The following is a 20,626-nucleotide window of genomic DNA, read 5'->3' as shown; positions in this document are numbered from 1 at the left end:
GTGTGGGAATGGGGGGTTTGGTCCATATAAAAATGGGGAATTTGGTCCCTGTGGGAATGGGAGCTTGGTCCCTGTATGGGAATGGGTGGTTTAGTCTGTGGAGGAAGAAGCAAAACTGCCCTGGATCACATCAAACCTGCTGCTCATTTAACCTCCCTGAAGTTTTGAGCAGTTCTGCATTAATTACTGCAACGAGAAGCTGCAGCAGCTGCTGATTGAGATGACCCTGAAGGCAGAGCAGGAGGAATATGAACTGGAAGGCATTGAGGTAAATTATATTTCCCCCTCTCTTTTCTCTTTGAACTGCCATTACACTGAATGCTTTTGATCACCAATGTGAAAGTCATCCTGCTTTTTTAGATTGTTATTGTTCCCATGGGAAGTGTAGGATTTGCAGGGGTCTCTTTCTGGTGCCCTTTTGAAGTGCAATTTAACCCAGATTTAATTGACATCATTTAAGGAAGAAGCAGGACCTTCCCCAAAGTTCAGATGCTCAGAAGTGACAATGTCCCCAGAGAATGAGGGATTCCAGCAGTGTAAAACATGGAAAGATGGAGAGGATTTATGCAGAGAACAAGAGGGTGGTGTGGGCTGCTGGAAGCAGGAGAACTCTGGAGGGGGATCATGGATCACTATGCTGTCACCTTTTCCCTCAGTGGATCCTAATTCACACCACTCATTTCAGTAGGATCTGAGGCTGTATCTTATTTGAGTTCCAAAGAACTTTAAAAATTACAAAGAAAAGGTCTTCATCTAAAACTGTTCTTCCTTTTTTCCTTTTCCAGTGGGAACCAATCCCATATTTTAACAACAAAATCATCTGTGACTTGGTTGAGCAGAAGCACAAAGGAATAATCTCCATCCTGGTAAGAACAGAGTTTGTACTAAATTAAAATGCAGCCTGTGCTTTGCTCTAATGGGTCTTAATCACATTTTCCCCTCTAATTATGGGATGGGTCTGTGTTATCCAGAACATAAACACAGATTCCTGTAACAAACACCCAGAGGGTGAGGCAGAGGATCTGGTTTTGGGGGGAGTTAAAGGTGGGGGATGTTCTGCTTCCCCTGCAATGGAGCTTTGGGTTTGTGGGGCAAAGTTGTCCTGAATGTTGTTGAGGAGGGAACAGGAGCTCAGAGCAGCTCTGATCCAGTGCCTGCTGTTCCAGGATGAGGAGTGTTTACGGCCTGGGGAAGCGACAGATTTGAGCTTCTTGGAAAAGCTGGAAGAGAAAGTAGGAGACCATGCCCACTTCGTGACGTATGCATTTACCCTCTGTATCCTATCCCAGACCCTTCCCATCCCAAATCCATGCCAGGGCTGGGGAGGGAACACTCTCTGCCTTGTCCCAGGGGGAATCAAAGAGCCCGTGCAGTGTCTGATGTTGGAAATCTCCACTGGTGGATCCGGGGTGCTGGGAGGTGTGAGCAGGGCTCTGTCCCTTCACTGCTCTGATGCTGAGCTCTGAGTCTCTCATTCCACACCAAAATTTGGGGCTCCTGGGATTTGGCTCAGGATTTTAGCCCAGGAAAGTTAAATGGCTTTGGCATAGATGGCTTTGGTCCCCAGGGACCCCAGGGGAAGCTGAAGATGTTGTGACAAGGAGCCAAATGCCTGCGGCTGAGGGGGGATATGTAAATATTTACACCCATCTTGTTCTGTGTGAGCTTGGAGCACAAAGAAGAGAGAAAATGCTCGTGCTCCTCTCCCCCAGATGAGTGACATTTTGGTTCATACTCCATTTGGAGGGGGTTTGGATCCCGTTTTGGTGGCAGCTGAGCGCGTTGGCACCGGGCTGTGCTGGCACTTCCCTGCAGAAGCTGCTGAAGGGCTGTGACAAGTCATCAATTGAGAGTCACAGTGCTGAGCTGTCACTGTTCCTGCAGCTCTGAACTCCACCACAGCCAAGTGGAAAATTTGTAGCCAACTTCCTTGTCACCACAATGTGCCTTAATGCTGTTCTGCCTGATTAAAAGCTTTAAATAGAAGTGCTGGAGCTACTTCCACGGGATCTGCTCTTGGAAGGAGCTTTGATACACGAACGTGCTTGTTGTGACACTCAGCTCTGCTGTTTGTGACTGCTTACAAAGCTGAAACTTCAACTGTGAAGTTGCTCTTTTTTTTCTTGTTTTGTTCTTTTTTTTTCCTTCTTCTTGTTTCGTTCTTTTTTTTTTTTTCTCCCCAGGAATCCTTTCTTTCTGAAATACTCTGCTATTCTCAAACATTTGGGATTCCTCCTTTGTATTTGGGTTCTTGCTCTAGGGCAAAATGTCTGAAATCCTTTCCCCCCTGGGTTTGCTTTGGGTTGAGAGTTGGTGGGTTTTTTTCCCCACATAAGCAGTAAAAATGTATTTAAATGGATGTTATGGAAAAAAAAATCTTAATATTTCTGGAATGGGTGATCACTGCCAAGTAACCATGAGTAGATCCCAGTACCCTGAGCAGTTTGTGGGAGCTGCCAGCAGGGAGAGGTGATGGTTTGCTCAAGGGCCATAACCCTGCAGTCGGAGCCCCATCAAAAGGCTCAAACACCACATTTCCAGCTGTCCCCCCGCTGTGGCTGTCCCCAGGCTGAGGGAATCTCTTTGCTGCTCTTTCTCCTGGTGTTCTGTTGGCTTTTCCCCCGGCAGGCGCAAGCTGGCGGACCAGAAGACGCGGAAATCCATCGACTGGGTGGATTTCCGCCTCCTCCACTACGCAGGGGAGGTCACCTACTGTGCTGTGGGTGAGTGAGAATGGCCAGGCTGGAGCTCCCGAGCTCCTAAACTGCTCTGGGTGATGGTGGCTTGATGGGAAGAGGAATTACAAAATACCTGCCCTCTGCAGGCACTGACCTGGGAGTCTTAAATGTGACTGCAGAATTTTGAGGATGTGAATGTTCCTGTTTTCTTTTCTATTTTCTTTTAATTCAGTTTTTTTTTTTTTCAGGATTTCTGGAGAAGAATAATGATCTGCTGTACAGAAACCTGAAGGAGGTAAGCACAAAAAAGGGATGCTGCTCATTTATATCACCTGCTTGGTGCAGAAGATTTATTTATTTATTCTCTGTAGCAAACAAAAACATCCTTTTCTCTTTAGCACTGATCTTTAGGCATCTCAGTGCATGTTCTCAGGGCTGTATTGCTCCCAGGAGGAATAGAAGGGCTGCTCAATAGGGCAACTTTTATCTCCTCCTGTTTTAGGTGCTGTGCAACTCCAAGAACAGCATCATCAGGGATTGTTTCCTCCTGTCAGAGCTGGACAACAGGAGGAGACCAGAGACTGTGAGTTCTGTCTTTAGTCTTAATTCTGAATATCAACTCAGCTCCCAGGTCTTGGTTTAATCACTGATCCCTTCCTCAGTCCTGCTGGCCATAAACTAAAACACAACATAAACTAAAACAAGTTCTGCCTCAACCTGAGGAAGAGCTGCCCAGGGAGGACCTGGAGTCATTCCAAACCCACCTGGACACATTCCTGTGTGTCACCTGCTCTGGGTGACGCTGCCTTGGTAGGAGGTTGGACTGGGTGATCTCCAGAGGGCCCTTCCCACCCTATAAATTGTGGGATTTTGGGATTCCTGCACTTGCTGGAGGTTTTTGCTGCCATCCACCCCTGAGAGCTCCCTGGCAGAGGAACAGTGGTGCTGCTGAGACAGCAGCCAGCAAAGTGACATCCCACAGCACATCCCCCAAGGAGCAGGGGGCTCTGCAGAACTGCCTGCTGTGTCCAGCTGCATGGCCAGGGCTCAAATGCTCCAGCTCAGCACTGACACAGCTGACCACACTCCAAAAACTCCAGGCTACCAATGCACCATCAGCTTTTGCTTCCAGGTGTAAGCTGGATGCAGGGAGTTGATTCCCCTTCCTGCAGGGAGGAGTTCCAGAGCTCAGGAAGTCCCTTTGATGCTGTCTTAGGTTGCAACCCAGTTCAAGAACAGTCTGACGAGTCTGATCGAGATCCTGATGTCCAAGGAGCCCTCGTACATCCGCTGCATCAAACCCAATGAGAACAAGGAGCCTGGTAAGGCTGGGCCTGAAGGCTCTGCTGAGTCCAAGGAATGGACAGAGGGATTTCTTTGGAGCAGGGTGCAGTTTGTGTATGTTGTGGGTTTGTGTTTGTGTTTAAACACCTTGGTCAAATACACAGGAAATTTGTCCCTGTGGGTAATTGGGGTTTTGATTCCTTCCTGATTTCCCCCAACACATGGGCACATGGGTGAGCTTCCCCAGGCAGACCTGAGCAGTGGAGGTGTGCTCTTGCTGCAGGGAAGTTTGATGATTTCCTGATCCGACACCAGGTGAAGTACCTGGGGCTGATGGAGCACCTGCGGGTGAGACGCGCCGGCTTCGCCTACCGCCGCAAGTACGAGCTCTTCCTGCAAAGGTGAGGGAGCTGGCCAGGTAATCCTGCCCTCCTGAGGGCTGCAGAGCGAGCAAAACTCCAGTCCCAGTAGTGAGAGTTGGCAGCAGAACCCCTTCTGCTTCAAAAATACCCCTTGCCTGTTCTTGTCTGCATCGTTTTGATCTGCGTTGGCATTTTCTGCCTTGAGTAAAACAGAGGAAATTTCAGGGGTAGTTTCGGGAAGGGGTTCCTCAAACTTCAGGTAGTTTGCATTGATGTCCTGCTGATGTTTCAGGTACAAATGTCTCTGTCCAGCTACCTGGCCAAACTGGCACGGGCCAGCAGCAGAAGGTGTGGAGAGACTCATCAAACACATTGGTTACAAGCCTGAGGAGTACAAATTAGGAAGGTAAGTTCCTTGCTCTGGCTGCTCAGGGGATCCTCCAACAGAGGATCCCCTGTCCTGTCTGTGACAGGAGAAAGGAGAGAGATAAAACCCCCAGATGCACAAATTTCCTCATTATTTTTACCTGTTTCTATGGGAGGTCAAATCCAACCTCATTTCTTCCATTTCTGGGTCAGGGCTCCAGCTTCTGCTTCCCTGGGCAGCCCAAGGCTTGGGTGGCATTACAGCTGTCTGGGGGGGCTCTGAGCCTGCTCAGGAAGGATGGCTCACCATGGATAACCTGCTCCTGGTCTCTTTTTCAGAACCAAAATATTCATCCGTTTCCCAAAGACCCTGTTTGCCACGGAAGATGCCTTTGAGTACAGAAAGCACCTGCTGAGTAAGGTTCCAGTTCCCTTGGTCTGGGACTTTCTTCCTGACTCTGGCTTGGGTGGGGCTTGGAGCAACCTGGGATGGTGGAAGGTGTCCCAGCCCATGGCAGGGGGTGGAATGGGATGAGCTTTAAGGTCCCTCCCAACCCTGGTCTGCACAGCTCTCAGAATCCATGGAAAACTCAGTAAAGTTGCTCCAGGCTGGGGGGAAATCCCTGTTTAAGTGTGGATGTGTGGCTTCTTTGGAGCTCCTCAGTGCTATGAGTCCCTCCCTGTCCATGTCCAGATGCACAAGTGCCTTTCCCTTGGGATTGGGGTCTCTTCTGTCTCATCCTAGGGGTACCTGCTCCTTGAGAAGCAGAACTAAAGGGCATGGTACCTACAGGGGCTGCTCCTGGTCCTGTTGGCATTGTGTCCCCTCTGTCCCCTGTGCCATGGAGGGGCACAGCTCCTCACCCCCCTGACCCTGCAGTGCCAGTGATGTCTCTGCCTTCTTTCCAGTTTCAAGACTCCAGGCCAAATACAAAGGATTCCTTGGGAAAAGAGCGTACCAGAAGAAGAGGAAAGCGGGTACAGGCTCTGCACTGGGGGATTCTCTCAGGGCTGGGCTTTCCTCAGGGCCTGGAGCCTTTCCCAAATCCCTGGTGCTGTGGGCAGCACTTGGGGCTGTTGGGGTCACAGGAGGGAGCAGCTGCACCCAGAGCATTTCCAGAGCTTTTCCAGAGGTTCCTTTAGTTCTGTTTGGACCCTCACACCACGAGCTGCTCTGGCCTCAGCCGTGGGAGCAGCTCTGAGCAGCAGCAGCAGGGCCTTTGTCACACACTGGGGACACTCCGGGGTACCTGGGGTTGATCCTCAGCTGATGGGGGGAAAACCCCTCTTATCACAGCAGGCTGGTGTAAAGTGCAGCCTCAAAGCAGCTTTTAGGGCTGTGGGCAGGGACAGCAGGAGGCAGAGCAGGGACAAGGCCTGGCCTTGATGCTGAGCCCCTCAGCTCAGGTGGAACTTGATCCACCACAGAGAAGGAAACGTTCCAAACTTGCTGTTCCCACCAGCTGGTTTTTAGAGCTGCAGAATAACCAGTTTTAGCTGCTGCTGGGTGAATGTGAAGGCCAAGGCCCAGGACTGATTCCCTCTTGCAGCAATCAAGCTGGAGGCCTGTTGGAGAGGAGCCCTGGCACGGAGAGCAGCCAAGAAGAGGACGTGGGCAGTGCAGACCATCAGGAAGTAACTGTCCCAACCATATTGCCCAGCCACAGAATCCCGGAATGGTTTGGGTTGGAAGGGACCTAGGAGCCCATCCAGTTCCCCCTGCCACCAAGGGGACACCTCCCACTATCCCAGGGTGCTCCAAGCCCTGTCCAACATGGCCTTGGACACAACCACAACTTCTCTGGGAACCTGTGCCAGGGCCTCACCATCCTCACAGGGAAGAATTTCCCCATAGTTTTTTCCATGCCTCTCCATTATCTTCATCCTCCCTCTCCACTCCCCTAAACCCTGAAGTAGAGCTGATTCCTTCTGAACTCCAAAGCGCTGTGGTTTGGCCAACAGAACTTGGTAAAAACCTGTCAATATTTAGAATATTCTAAAGCTTGAGATTTCCGTGGCTGACCCTCAGTGTTAGCACCAGTGAGCCTTAGCCTGTTGTGTTCATCTGTCCCTCCCCTCATTTCCCTGGATTTCTGGAGGTCATGGGATATTTTCTGTAGGTTCATAAACGGCTTCATCAATCGGAAGAAGCCCCTTTGCCCAGAGAACAGGGACTTTGTGAGGCTTTCACAGTACCACTACCTGATGAAACTCCGAGATCACCTCCCAAAAAATGTCTTGGACCAGAGCTGGCTCAAGCCTCCCTCCATCCTGGAAGAGGTGAGGGGTTCTGGAGGTTTTGGGAGAGGTGGAGGTGGCCCCTGTTTGGTGGCCATGTGTGTGCACATTCTGGGTGGGAGAAAATGATCTGCTGCTGGCTCATCCTCTCTTCAGAGCCTTTGGAAAACCCCAGGATCTGCTGTGCTTGGGTGGGAATGGGTGGAATAGCACAGTGGTTGGTCTTTCCAAGAGAAATGATGAAGCTCCTGTTGGTTTAAGCAATAAAAAAAGAAAATGCACTGACAGAAGAGTGAACTCACAAGCTCTAATAAAGACAAAATTAATCCCATGGGGCTCTAGGCTCATGGCACAGGCAGAGCTGTTTGTACAACTTCCGTCCTTTATTTTTTCCTGATTTTTTTAATGCAGACATCCGAGATGCTCCAGAAAATCTGCATGAGGAACCTGGTGAGGAAATACTGCCGAGGGCTCACTGCTGAGAGGAAAGTGCAGGTAACCAAACCCTGGAGTGGAAATGTGGCAGTTCAAACAGGTGTGATCCCTGAGGATCACCTGGGACACAGGCAGCACCTTCTGATCCTGCTGCTCAAATCAGTCCCTCGGGGATAAAAGCAAATTTCTGATAGGAGAGCAAACTCCTGGAGCCAGGGGTTTCCTCCAGTGTCCTTCATGATGGAGAGAGCAGACAGGTGGGGCTTAATTTATGGCATGAAATCTGCTCTCCATAGAATTGGAAAAGATCCATAAATATCAAAAATCTGTAGGATGTTCCCAGAATAAGCCAAAGCTGCCAGGAGAAAAGCAGCACAGTTCCAAGATTCCATGAGTGAGGTTGGCAGTGTGTGAGCAGAAGGATGCTGTGGAGTAGCAGTGCTTGCATTGTCAAGCTGGTGTTCCCAGTTTTGGAATTCTGAGGGTAAAGGCTGTTCCTCCTCCCATCAGCTGCAGCAGAAGGTTGTGACCAGTGCTGTTTTCAGTGGGAAGAAGGAGGGATACCTGGAGAGCCTCAGCCAGCCCTTCCTGGAGACCCGCCTGAGTGAGTGCAGCAAACCCCTGCAGGCCTCAGCCACGTCCTCCTGGCTCTGTAAATTCCTGCTTGACCAAACAAACTCTTTTCCAAGAGAAATTCCCTCCTGGCAGAGGCAGCATCACCTGCCATTGGAGTTCCTCCCTGTCACATCGAGTGACGTGACATCACTGCTGGATTGTTCTCAAACTGGGGGTACTGGGATCCCTCTGGGACAGAGAGCCATAAACCTGAGCAGAATTCCCTGGGGGCTGGGATGGACCAGGGTCTGAACCAACAGCAGACCCAAAACCAGGCAGAAACTCCAGATGTGAATTTACTTGTCAGGCAGGAAAAGTCATCAAAATGGGCTGGAGGGGACCACCCTCAGTTTGGAAGGGATTATTCCAAGGGGAAAAAGCCATCTGGGATGAAGACAGCTAAACCAGCTCTCTGGGGTTTGCTGGGGGTGGGGAGTGTCTGTCTGGGGCTGTGGCTCTGGCACCCACACCCTGTTTTTCTTTCTGGTTTGCTCCTCAGAAGAGAACGACCTAAACCCCAAAGTGCTGCAGCTCATCCGTGGGGAGAACATCAAGGTAAGGGAAGGACAGAACTCTTGGAATTAGCTTCACTGGAGTCCTGGAGCTGGTTGCTCACTCAGGAACTGATGAAGAGCAGCAGAGCCACAATTTCCTTGCTTTTAAATTTGAGGCAGGTCTCAAAATACACCTAATTAAAAGTTATTTAAGATTCCTTTTAATAAAAGCTTAAAGAACATTCCTAGCCCTGTCCAGGGCAGGAGCAGAGCTGGAGTTGTCCCTGCACTTCCCATGGTTATGGCATAGAGGGCACAGGGGCCCCATCATTCCCAGGATTCTGCCTCCTGAATTTCCCAGTGTAGAGAACCCAGATCCCTGTGAGCTGGGACCTGCAGCTCCACGGGCAGAGCTGCTCCTCTCTGAGCTGCTTCCAGGCAGGAAAATCCAAACCCCTGGAGCAGGAGCTTGCAGTAGTGGAAATGCTGATTCCAACTCGTTGTTTTCAGTATGTGACCCCCGTGATAAAATATGACAGGAACGGGTTCAAGGCACGGGAGCGGCTCCTGGTGCTGACCCAGAGCTCAGCCTACGTGGTGGAGATGGCCAAGATCAAGCAGAAAATTGAATATTCCACCCTGAAAGGTACCTCTGGGAGTCACTGTCCAAGGCTGGGTGGGACTAGGAGCAACCTGGGCTAGTGGGACAGGTGGAATGGGATGATCCTAAATGTTCCTTCCAACCCAAACCACTCCATGATGATTCTGTGAGTTGTTGTGGGGATTCCTGTCCTGCCAGGTAGCCTTTAGGAAGGATGACATTCTGAGACTTTGCAAAGATATTTGAATGATCTGTCCCTCTTTTCCTGGGGGCTGGACAAAGCCTTGAAAGATGATTTTATGAGTAAGAGTTCCTTGAAATGTTTAAATGCAGGAGGACATAACTTTCTGCTGACATAGAAGGGAGAAAAAATAATCCAAACCTTTCCTACCCTGGTTTGTGGGTATTTTTTAATCCTGGCAGTGTTGGAACTACAGTTCAGGGGTAGAATGGATCCTTCCCCCTCTTCTGTTACCAAAACCAAGGCACCAGGGAAAAGTCTGGGGCAAACAGCTCATGCAGGGGTTTAAATCACCACTGCTGGAATTGTGCTATGGACAATGGGTGACATAAAAGGACCTCCAGAAGATATTTTGAAAACTCAGATTAATTAATCAAAGTTGGAGCTTTGTGTGTTTTGCTCTAAGAATGGGAATATTCTTCACTCTTAGGAAGGACAGAGCCCTCCTTCAGAAATGTGATTTCCCCTGTAACCATGTGGGGCTGCAGTTGTTTCTTCTGGAGGAGGGAGCTGGGGGTGGTGTGGGGCTGGGTTTGGGAGGTTTCCCTCTAATTCTGGCCTTCTTTTGAAGGGATCTCCACCAGTAACCTGAGCGATGGGATCGTGGTCATTCATGTTCCCGAGGACAACAAGCAGAAGGTGGGAAATTGGGATGGTGGTTAAAGTGAGGCCATGGGGCTGATCCTCCAATACCCTCCTATAAACTCCTGGAATGACAATTCCTGGTGTTTGTTTGGTTTGTAATCAGCCAGGCCTTTACATCCTTCCTGTCTCAACATGAAAACTTTGACTTGGAATCCCATCCTGCCAGGGAGTGGTGGAGAATGGGAAGGTCCTCCCTGAGCCTCCTTTTCTCCAGGCTGAGCCCCCTCAGCCCCTCCTGGTGTGGCTGATTCTCCATCCCCTTCTCTGGACACGCTCCTGCCTTTTTTTAGACAAAATAAATCCTAAATAATCCCTGGAGAGGGTGTTCAATTTGGTCTCTTCTGCCTGGCAGTCATTCCAAAGGAGTTTCTCTGCACCATCACGTGCTGGGGTGATGCCAGGTGACTTTATCCCCCTTTTTGTGTTTCCAGGGAGATGTGATACTGCAGTGTGAGCACATATTTGAGACAGTGACCAAGCTCTGCATATTGGCCAACAAGCAAAGCCTCGTTAAAGTGGTGAAGGGAAGGTAAGGAGGGTGGATGGGTAGTACTGGACAGGCTCAATTTTATGGGAAAACCTTTTAGGCCTGGACTAGGTCAAGACTGTTGACATCCCCCCAGCAGACAGTGCCCAGAGCTGGACAGGTCTGGTGCAGCAGCATCTCTGTTTTTGTGACTTCCAGAGGCACAGGGAGATGAAATGGGATGCACTGAGAGAAAATGTATTAAAAATCATTCCAAGCTTTTTCTCAGGCTTTCCCAGACTGATCAGTCCTTGTACCTTGCTAGGGGTGCTGCTGACAGCTGCCCATGCCCCACCTGCCTAAACCCAACTTATTTCTAGGTGATTGTACTTTAAACCCACTTTTTTTTTTTCAGTTTTCTGATGTGACCTGGGCATGAGGTCGTGGCTTTAGTGGTTCCACAGGGGATCCCATTAGCCTCAGGAAAGCCAACTGGGAAGCTGTGGGTCACCTCAGGACAAATGCTCCTCTCCCAGAAGGATTGAGGAGGCCCAAAATGTGGTTCCTCCCAGTCCCAGCCCTGAGCTCCTGGCAGGTGGATGCAGTCCATGTCTCCAACCTCTCTGGGAATTGGAGCTGGCAGGTGAAACCTGCACTTCTGCTCCAGCTTTTCAGCCTGGCCTTTGCGTTTCAGCTCTAATTAGATTTGGTGTGCTCAGTGCTTTCCTCCAGGTCAGATCTGCTTAGCTTCCAGTGCTTAATTGCACCAGGAACACTCAGAAGCCCGGGCTGGGCAGCCTTGTTCCATTCATCAACCCCTTGGGCTCGCTGGGATAATGCAATTGTTTAGGAAATTCACCTAAGCTGGAGGCTCTGATCTGCTCCTCTAACACGATTTGCCCAGGGAACAGAAATAAAGGGGGTTTGGAGTAAAACCTCCTGTGGGGAGAGCTCTGCAGGGGCATTCTGTGCTTGCAGCCTCCGGTTCCGCGTGGGCTCCGGGAAGGAGGGGACCATGGTGTTCACCGTGGGGCCAGAGCCTCAGGTCTTCAAGGACAAAACGGGACAGCTGACAGTGGTAAGGCCTCAGCTGAGCACGGGGAGGCACCTGCTGCTTCCTCCTGTGGATCTCCAGCTGCAGAGAGCACAGCCCCCCTTCCTGGGAGTCCAGGAGGGACTGTCCCCTCCCAAGGCAGGAGGTGACCACCCCGTCAGTGTCACCTGCATGAGGTGATCCACGACAGTGCTGGGAGCTGCAGCTCCAGGGATTGTGCAGGAACTGGCCCAGGGATGGGGGAGCAAGGCTGGCTCCTGGTGTGGGGACCCAGAGAATTTAGTCTGACCCAAACTCAATGTGCACCAGAAAAATGAGGCCTCAGGAGGTGTTTTCTACCTCTTGTTGCCTCCCTCAACCAAGGGGTTGGGGTTGGGGCATGGAGGGAAGGCACTTCTTGTCACCCAAGCAGGTCCTCTGAGGAGGTGACAGCTCCAAGGAAGAATTCCAAGTGGAATTCTCCATCCTGCAGATGAGATGGAGGGAATTGTCTCTATGTACCAATGGGCAAATAGAAACTCACCACCACCTCTCTTCCCAGGCATCTTGAGAATTCCTAATTTAATGGCTCCTTCCTCTTCTTCCAGGTGTCAACCCCAAGAAAGTCTTGATGAGAACCAGTTCCTGTTCCCTTGGCTGGGAACAGAAAGGAGCCTGCAGGATGAGACCAGCCCTCACATCTCCCCTGGAATCTGACGCCACAGGGCTGCTGTGATTTGAGAGTTTGTTTGCATCTTTTAGGCTCTTTTTTTATAGCTTAAAACTATTCAGCTATAGATAAATAAAATCCCTCATGTTGCTGTAACGTCCCCAGAAGGAGACGCTCCTTACGTGGTCACAGGGACATTTATCCCCCAAGTTCCAAGGTAAAATCTCCATCTCTGAGAGGTCAGGAAGGATTAGGACAGAAGCCAAAAGGCTTCTGTAGCTGTACTTTGACTCACTACTCAGGAGCACTGCAGGAAATACAGAGCAGTATTAACCCAGGTCTAAAACCAACTTTTCTCAAGGCAGACTGACCAGAGAGAATCCCAACCCTCTCCCACAGGGAAGGCTGGGAGGTCAAACTGACATTAATTAGGATGGAGATCTGATATTTCATCCCAAAAGTTCCTCCAGCCACACAGCCCATGAGGATATCGAGCTCCAAGCAAGTAATAAAGTGACTCGCATGTAAATATGAAATATCTTCTAATTTATTGTGTTATATTAAAAAAAAACAAAAGTACATATTGCAAACATCAACCATACACTGAAATCCAGCTGAAGCTTGTTCTGTGCAGAAGTCTGGACAGGTGGGAATGATTGTACAGAACAGGAATTTGCTGTTGTCCATGAAACAATTCCATTAAGACTGAAAGGTTCTACCTATGCTTTGCTCTAAGGTAGGATGGAAGCTTGGAGCCTTGCCCAGGTGCTGCTCAGGGGATCCAAACCTGCCTTGGGGTAGTGCAGGAGCAGCTGCTTTGGTGCTACAGGCAGAGAGAGGTGGGAAAGGGGCACCAGGACTGGTCCCTGTCCCCTCCTCGTGCAGCCCCACCCGTGTCAGGAGCTGGGAGGGGACAAAATCCCTTCCCCAGGGGGACTCCTCAGCTCCCCTGGGCTGTGCTGGCACTGCTGGTGCTGGAGGATGAAAGCAGCCAGCTCTGCTCTCCCTGGCACTGGGAGGCAGGGAAGGATAATCTGAAGAGCTGCTTGTGCCCAGGACACCTGCCCTGAGCCCCCACTGCACCTGAGAGCTCAGAGTAAAACCATTTAGAGTAACGAGGCTCAGGGCTGAGAGCATTTGTGCAAGGGCATGACCAGGGTGTGCCCAGAGCAAGGACAGGAGCAGCAGGTAAAGGACAGGCCCTAGGACAGCACAGCTTGGCTGCACCCTACAGAACCCCGAGGGTGAGCTCAGGAGTGAGTTAAGACAGAGTCTGCCCACAAATGCAGTAACGAAACTGAAATGGAAACTTTAACTCTCCTGGAGTGACTTTGCTAAACCAACAGCTCTACAAAGCACTGTACAAAGATTAAAAACAGCCCTCCCCTGGTTTTTAAGAACTTAGTTTGCATAACCTGAAAGGGAAAAGCCTGAAGCCAGTTAAGGATCTATTTACAGAGAAGTTAATCATGTAGCTGTGACCTGTCAGGTGCTTAGTACTGGTGTCACCTCCTGGGGCTGAAGCTGCTGTGCCCCACAGGACTGGATTTGGTCTGGGGTCTGCAGGCCAGCACAGCTGGGGGTGAGCTGGAGAGCAGCTCCCAGCTGGAGTGAGCAGGGTTTGCTGCAGGGCTGGTGCTGGTCCCTGGTCACCCTCTGCTGAGACACAGCCTCCACCCCAAGGGCAGCTCCAGACGCTGAGAAGCCCAGTAACAGCCCAGTAATCAGCAGTAAGTGTCAAAGTACACAGTGCTGGAGAAACAGCAATCCAGGACTTCCCTGCCTCGCCCTCAGCTCATCCCAGCCCTGAGGGGAGAGGCACTGGCTTCTTCCCCCTCTGCACTGCCCTAGAGGGTGCTGCAAACAGGTTTAAGTACAACTCAAACTGGAGGCCCTGAGGTGTCAGGACAGAGCTGAAGCTGCTGAACCCCAAGGAGACTGTGGAGCTCTCAGTGAACAATCAGCAGCTGCAGGAGAAAGAGGAGACAGGTACAACACCCCCACCTGCCACAGCCAGCAGCTGCCTGCAATGTGGAGAAGTCTTTGGTTACTAGAAAGATGGCCTCAGATTAACTTGAAAATCTTTGAGCTTTACTTGATGATCCAAAACTGAACAGCCACTTCCTGGTGTGTTTCAGCCTCTACCAAAGAGCTCTGTGGAACAGAAGAACGTGGCTGGTGCTGCTGCAGCACCGTTGCTTTTTACACTGTTCCCATGTCCTCAGCAGCCCTGATCCTTGGAGCAGAACACAGAGCTGCTGCTCCAGAGGAGTGTGGCTGTTAAAGCCAGTGCTAAATATTCCAGAGAAAGGGTCAAAAGAAACTCTAGCCCAGGCAGAGTGCTCTGGTGTCACCCACGGGTGCTGCTGCAGTGCAAGTCTAACACTTCCTACCTCAGGTTTCTCTCCCTGCCAGGACTGGTGACCTGAACTGTCACAGCTGTGGCTCTGCTCACCCCTATGGAATGACACCCCACCTCCCACCACTGTCACTTGACTCCACAACAGGCAACAGGAGACAAGGAGGTAGATAAAATATTCATTGACAAGAGAAAAGCACTTGTAGAAAACCACAGTGCAGTGGCCTTCTCCATGCTCTGCCCTTCCACACACAGCTGCCATGGTGGGAGGATTTGGAACAGCCTCAGGGTGAAGTCAAACAGGGAACCTGTGCCTCTGGGTCACTGCCTGCTTCTGTTTCCCCTCACTCAGAGCAAGGCAACGCTCCTGGATCAGCTCCAGAAGGGAACCAGGGCTGTCCCCCACCAGCACCCCCAACATGGGGGGACTGAACTGCTGTGACTCCTGGTACCTGAGAGCTGCTGGAAACCAACCCCCCAGCTGAGATCCAGGCTCAGGCAGAAGCTCTAAGCACTGACCAGCACCAACAGCACTCCTAGGGAAAGCAACCATGGACAGTTTGCTCCTGATTCTCCTCCTTTGGGCGGAATTTTAACCTTGAACTTTAGGGATAAAACAGGGATGGGTGTCCCCAGCTCAGTGCTGCAGAAGCTCCACTGAACCGTTGGAGCAGCAGATCCTGAGAGCTGTGGGGAACCTGAGGGAGCAGCCCCTGCTCCCTCCCACGTTCTGAGGGATCTCTCTGCTCCCAGCACTCCAGGAACCTCATCAGCCTGTGCATTTGTTCTTTGAGGAGTCACCCAAGGCACTCCCAAGCTCTCTCCCAGGAGGCAGGGAGCTGTGCAGCAGCCCTGGGTCCAGGTCCCTGCCTTTCCCCCCAGCCCAGGAGGGTCAGGGAGTGCCTGGAGGGAAGGAGGGTGGCTGGCTGACCTTTTGTTTGCTGTTTTGCTTTTAAAGTGCAGGATCATTACCAAAGCCACAGGAAGCCAGTCCTCCTCCTCTCCAGCACAAAACAGCAACGACAAGAGTGCTAAAAATTCTGGGCATTTCTCCAGCTGCTCAACAGGCCCTTCCAGGCTGCCCAGTAACCTCATTGATCCTCGCCCTACAACTACCGCATTTAAATACCCCAAATAACCTAGAGTTTGTTACAAATCCCAATTTACAGACTGTGCTGAACAGGAGCTGCACTGCCTGGTCCTGCTGCAGGGCAGCCCCTTCCCCAGAGCTGAGGGGGTCCCCAGGCTCACTGGTGCAGGTGGGCCCTGTCATCCGGGCGCTTGATGTGGATCCTCCGCACGCGCTCGATGCGCTCCCGCTCCTCGTCCTCCTCCAGGTGGTGGGAGCGCCCTGCAGCCCCTCCCGTGGCTTCCAGGAGGGCATTGTCCGGCCCCCTCCCATCCTGGGATTCGTACAGAAGAATGTTCAGGGTCTCCTCGTAAATTCGGGCTTCTGGGAACTCCACCTGGCAGGCAGGGAACAGAAGGTCACTCACTGCAGGTTTTACCTCAGTTTGGATTCCTGACACCCTGCACCCCAGCCACAGAAATCCTTTCAGGCACAATCCTTTCTATTCCATTTTTTGTTTCTAACTTCTGAGTCCAACAACAAGTTGGGTTTTTACCAGAACCAGACAGATCTGTCCTGGGAAAGGGAAGAACACAGAGAAGGTGTGCCATTGCTGGATCCCTCCTTACATGGGGGTGTAGAGCCAGGGAATGGTTTGGGTTGGGAGGGACCTTAAAGATAATTTAGTTCCATCCCTAGATCATCTACTTGCAACTGCCAAACCCAAATATAGTTTGTCTGAAGATAGAGCTGGACCGAACATTATGGATACCACGATGCATTATGGAATACCACAGGGCTTTATGGAATATCCCAACTGCCCAGTGCAGGCAGCTCCTGCTGCACCCCCAGGATGAGCTCCAGCTGCTGCCCCACTCTCAATGCACTGATTATCCTCCAGAGGTGCTGAACAATGACAAAGTGCCGGCCTGTTCAGCTGTCAGGGTGCCAGGCTGGAGCATCCCCAGTTTTCCTGTACCTTGGTCTGCTTCTTCTCGGTGGCATAAACGATGGAGGTGCAGCAGACCTCGGCGATCTTGCGGCCCTGCCCGTAGAAGGACCAGCAGCAGATCTCATCCCCAATGACATCCTTGATGAAGAGCACCCTCCCGTTGAACCTCAGGGACAGCTTGTCAAAGAGCTCAATGTTCTTCAGCATGTTGTCATCGGAGTTGCTGTGGGAATGGAGGCAGCAGCAGGAATTTAGAGCACATGGAAAGAGTAGGAGCAGTGAGCACTGACAGGCCTGAGATCCCAGATTCCTGTGTCACAGAATCCCAGGATGGTTTGGGATGGAGGGATGTTAAAGCCCATCCAGTGCCACCCTGTGACATGGGCAGGGGCACTTTCCACTAGCCCAGGTTGCTCCAAGCCCCATCCAGCCCGGCCTTGGACACTTCCAGGGATGGGGCAAACTAAAGAAATTAATTCTTATTATTTCACTACTACAGGCAGGAAAAGCTGAAGCAGCAGCCATACAACAGCAACAGCCCTGTCAACAACTGTCCAAGGCCATTTCACCCAGGTGCAAAATCCTATCAGCCAAATCAAACCATTCCTGAGCTCAGCACCCTGGATGGGCACTGTTATGTCATGAAACTTATAAGGGAATAAGAGAATGAGGACAAGGCTCCCAGATTGATGATTTCACCACTCACTGAGTTCCCTGTGTTCAACTACCACACTGCAGTCCATGGGAATGCAGACAGCATTTGGCCAGGAGCCTCTGCCAGCTGCACCTATGGATCAGAGGAATTCCTCTGGCACAGAAATAACACAGGCTCAGCCTTCCATGGATGGCAGCAGACTCCCTTCTGACTTCAGTTTGAAATTGACTGGGAAAAAATAGAGTGCCTGCCAACACCAATCTGTCATTGAGTCGGGGGAAGAAAAAGGAAACTTTTATAGTGGATTTTAATGTATGAAAAACTTCCAGCAATTCCACATGAAGTCACTTACCTGGTGTAGGAATATTTGTTGTTGCTTCTGTTATAGAGCAGCTTCACTGCTGGCTGTAAGAAACAAAGCACAGATGAGTTCCAGGGAGCACAGCCTGAGCTGGAACCTCAGCTCAGCCCAAGGCCCCACAGAGAAGCTGCAATGACAAATTCCCAGTGGGATTTCAGTGGTGTTGCTGCAAACCTGTGATGCACAGGTTGGCAATGGGGCTGCAATCCCTCCTGACCCCTTCTGGGACTGGATCCTCATCTATTCTTATCTTCCCTCTGTCTTATCAGCACCCCCTGCTATGTGCAGGGACACCTTCCACTATCCCAGGTTGCTCCAATCCCTATCCAGCCTGGCCTTGGACACTTCCAGGGATGGGGCAGCCACAGCTTCTCTGGGCACCCTGAGCCAGGGTCTCCCCACCCTTACAAGAATAATTTTTTCCTAATATCCCATCTAACCCTGTCCTCCTTCAGCCTAAAGTCATCACCCCTTATCCTGTCACTCCATCCCCTATCCAGCACTCTAGTTCTCTTGGAGCACCTTTAGGCACTGGAAGGAGCTCTGAGGTCTCCCCAGAGCCTTCTCCTCTCCAGGATGGGCACCCCCAGCTCTCCCCATGGCACGTCCCAGTCTCTCTCACCTTGTTGGAGGTTGCAATCAGCTTCTGCTCCTCCTTGGAGGAGGTGATCACCGGGACCTTGCAGAAGGGCTCATACGCATCCTTGTTCTGTGGGAGAAGAACCAAAGAGCAGCTGAGTGACAACAGATCCCAGGGCACACCCACATTTCCTGGGAAAGAGCTCTGCTGAGGGATCAGTGTCCAGTCTGTCCCTGTGGTGGTTCTGGACTGTGGCTGGCCAGGCACCATTCTTCAGGGAGCACCTGAGGTGTCCATTCCTGTGCTCCACCACTGAATGTCCTGTGCCCAGTTAAACAGCAGGATCTGGCATGGGGCTTCTCTCAGACAGGACATCAGTGACAGTGGCATCAAACCCAAGATGGGAACCTCAGAGCATAACAAAGAACACAACAGGGCCCCCAGCAGCTCTGAGAAGAAGCTGGTTTTCCTAGATGTGACCAGACACCAGCAGATGGCAACACGAACGATTCCCATTTCCATCCCATCCACATGAAGACCAGGAGAAAATCCTGCTCTGCCCAGATGCTGCTGCCCACCCCCAGCTACCCCTGAGCCCCGTGCCCACCTGCAGGGCTGCCTGGCATTCATCCACCAGCCCCTGCACCAGGTAGTACTTGGCCTCAGCCAGCAGCTCCTCGATCTCCCGGCGGCTCTCCGGGAGCGGCACGGCCCCGTCCCGCAGGTAGTTCAGGATTGTCCCAAAGTGCTTCCCACAGCGGTCGATCAGGATCCAGCCTGGGGACACAGGAGGGCCACAGTAAGGACAAGCTGAGATGAACGTGGCTAAAGGCCTTGGCAGAGCAAACTGGTGAAGGACATGGTGGAACAGGGAGTGTGAGGATGGAACGGGGAATGCGAGCAGGGAGTGCGGCACAGCTGGAGCCTGGGACCGTGGTGGGAGGAGAATCATGGAATGGTTTGGGTTGGAAGGGATCTTCAAGCCCATCCAGTCCCACCCCTGCTATGTGCAAGGACACCTTCCACTAGCCCATGTTGCACCAAACCCCTGTCCAACCTGACCTTGGACACTTCCAGGGATCCAGGGGCAGGCACAGCTTCTCGGGGCACCCTCAGCAGTCTCACAGGGAAGAATTTCTCCTCAATATCCCATCCAGCCCTGCCTCTGACAGTGGGAAGCCATTCCCCCTTGTCTCATCCCTCCATGCCCTTGCTCAAAGTCCCTCTTTCAGCTCTCCTGGAGTCCCTCTAGGCACTGCAAAGTGCTCCAAGGTCTCCCTGGAGCCTTCTCTTCTCCAGAGAAGAAAAGAGCTACAACCAAAGCTGTGGGTGCAGCATCCACATTTCACCTCTCGTGGCTGGGATCAGGCTGGACCCTGGAAAAGTCAGGAGTGCCAAGGCTGGAGTTTCCCTGAGTGAACAGATGGCCACTCTCACAGGCTGAGGCTCAGGAATGCAGCGAGGAAACGCTTGTGGGGAAGGAGTCATATTTTGGACAAATAAGGAAAGTAGGTTAAAGCAGCCCCTGTGTGCTCTGCATGAATGGAATTACGAGGAAAAGTCTGAACATTTGGTTCAGTCTGGAAAGGGAACATGGCCTTTTCTGAGGGAAAAGGAGACACTCTGCAGCAGCTCACTCCAGCCTTCCCAGCTCCCTCATTCCTGCTGTCCACAGACAACACAAAGTGTGCTCCAAGTGTGATTTTACAGGCTGGAACAACAAACTAGAGAAAGAAATGATGGAACAAAGGACTGACCCAGACTAATGGCTAATCCAACTAGAACAGAAAAAAGCCCATTTGGCAGTGCAGAATATGGAAAGCAAGAAATCCAATTTTAGTGGGAGATTTACTGAAAGGTGTCCCTGCCCATGGCAGGGGTGGAACAAGGTGAGCTTTAAAGTCCTTTCTGACCCAAACCATTCTGGGATTCTGTGATAAAGAGGAAGCACAAGCCATGGTAATGAACCAGGATATCCATATTCCACAAATGCAGCTACATCCCAAGCTCACTGGAGCACACAGGAAGGTAAAGAGCCAGTGAGAGCAGAATTACCATCCCCAAACTCTTCTGTGATTCCTCACAGGCTGCAAAAATCTGCTGCAACTTCATGTTTACAGATGGTGAAACTGAAGCAGAATTGCTCATTTTCATGTGGGGGATGAGAAAACACTTCAGTAGCATTGCAAAATCAGGGTGACCACTAGAAGAACTTTAAAAACCCTTCTGCTTCCCCCAGACAGCCCAAAGGAGATGAGTCACAGGGAAGTGACCCTGGTGCCACTGGGCCACAGCAGAGTCAACAAGTGGGCTGAAGTCTTTTGGAGTAATTTTTTTAATGCAGTGTTCCAAAAACATCCTGTGGTCCATTTAGGAACATGGACATGGAATCCATGGGCTGTATGGAACCATGGAATGGTTTGGGATGGAAGGGAACTTAAAGTTCCACCCCCTTGTTATGGGCAGAGCCACCTTCCACCATCCCAGGCTGCTCCAAGCCCTGGCCTTGGACATTCCAGGGA

The 20,626-nt window shown here is 51.3% G+C and overlaps 2 protein-coding genes across 5 annotated transcripts in view; one reads left to right on the top strand and one right to left on the bottom strand.

Moving 5' to 3' along the window:
• The window catches only part of MYO1H (myosin IH), a 28,924-nt gene extending 16,264 nt beyond the window's left edge, over positions 1–12,660 (top strand). For all 3 annotated transcript variants that reach the window (XM_064392891.1, XM_064392892.1, XM_064392890.1), the window contains 21 exons: positions 163–268; positions 786–866; positions 1,167–1,258; positions 2,629–2,723; positions 2,927–2,973; positions 3,181–3,261; positions 3,895–4,000; positions 4,246–4,363; positions 4,617–4,730; positions 5,030–5,106; positions 5,600–5,668; positions 6,241–6,325; positions 6,811–6,970; positions 7,340–7,423; positions 7,874–7,967; positions 8,478–8,533; positions 8,983–9,118; positions 9,886–9,953; positions 10,391–10,488; positions 11,404–11,503; positions 12,067–12,660. In XM_064392891.1, the coding sequence (XP_064248961.1) occupies positions 163–268; positions 786–866; positions 1,167–1,258; positions 2,629–2,723; positions 2,927–2,973; positions 3,181–3,261; positions 3,895–4,000; positions 4,246–4,363; positions 4,617–4,730; positions 5,030–5,106; positions 5,600–5,668; positions 6,241–6,325; positions 6,811–6,970; positions 7,340–7,423; positions 7,874–7,967; positions 8,478–8,533; positions 8,983–9,118; positions 9,886–9,953; positions 10,391–10,488; positions 11,404–11,503; positions 12,067–12,090 (1,891 nt within the window). In that variant the 3' untranslated portion in view covers positions 12,091–12,660. The remainder of the gene's footprint in view (positions 1–162; positions 269–785; positions 867–1,166; positions 1,259–2,628; positions 2,724–2,926; positions 2,974–3,180; positions 3,262–3,894; positions 4,001–4,245; positions 4,364–4,616; positions 4,731–5,029; positions 5,107–5,599; positions 5,669–6,240; positions 6,326–6,810; positions 6,971–7,339; positions 7,424–7,873; positions 7,968–8,477; positions 8,534–8,982; positions 9,119–9,885; positions 9,954–10,390; positions 10,489–11,403; positions 11,504–12,066) is intronic.
• KCTD10 (potassium channel tetramerization domain containing 10) overlaps positions 12,654–20,626 on the bottom strand; it is a 13,545-nt gene continuing 5,572 nt past the window's right edge. For both annotated transcript variants that reach the window (XM_064392894.1, XM_064392893.1), the window contains exons 3-7: positions 18,712–18,881; positions 18,147–18,233; positions 17,516–17,568; positions 16,536–16,731; positions 12,654–15,953 (exon numbers count right to left, since the gene is read on the bottom strand). In XM_064392894.1, the coding sequence (XP_064248964.1) occupies positions 15,735–15,953; positions 16,536–16,731; positions 17,516–17,568; positions 18,147–18,233; positions 18,712–18,881 (725 nt within the window). In that variant the 3' untranslated portion in view covers positions 12,654–15,734. The remainder of the gene's footprint in view (positions 15,954–16,535; positions 16,732–17,515; positions 17,569–18,146; positions 18,234–18,711; positions 18,882–20,626) is intronic.

The sequence above is a fragment of the Passer domesticus genome, chromosome 17, assembly GCF_036417665.1.
Source record: "Passer domesticus isolate bPasDom1 chromosome 17, bPasDom1.hap1, whole genome shotgun sequence".
Lineage (NCBI taxonomy): Eukaryota > Metazoa > Chordata > Aves > Passeriformes > Passeridae > Passer > Passer domesticus.
Note: the sequence above shows the minus strand (reverse complement) of the source record. Positions and strands in the feature narration are given on the sequence as shown.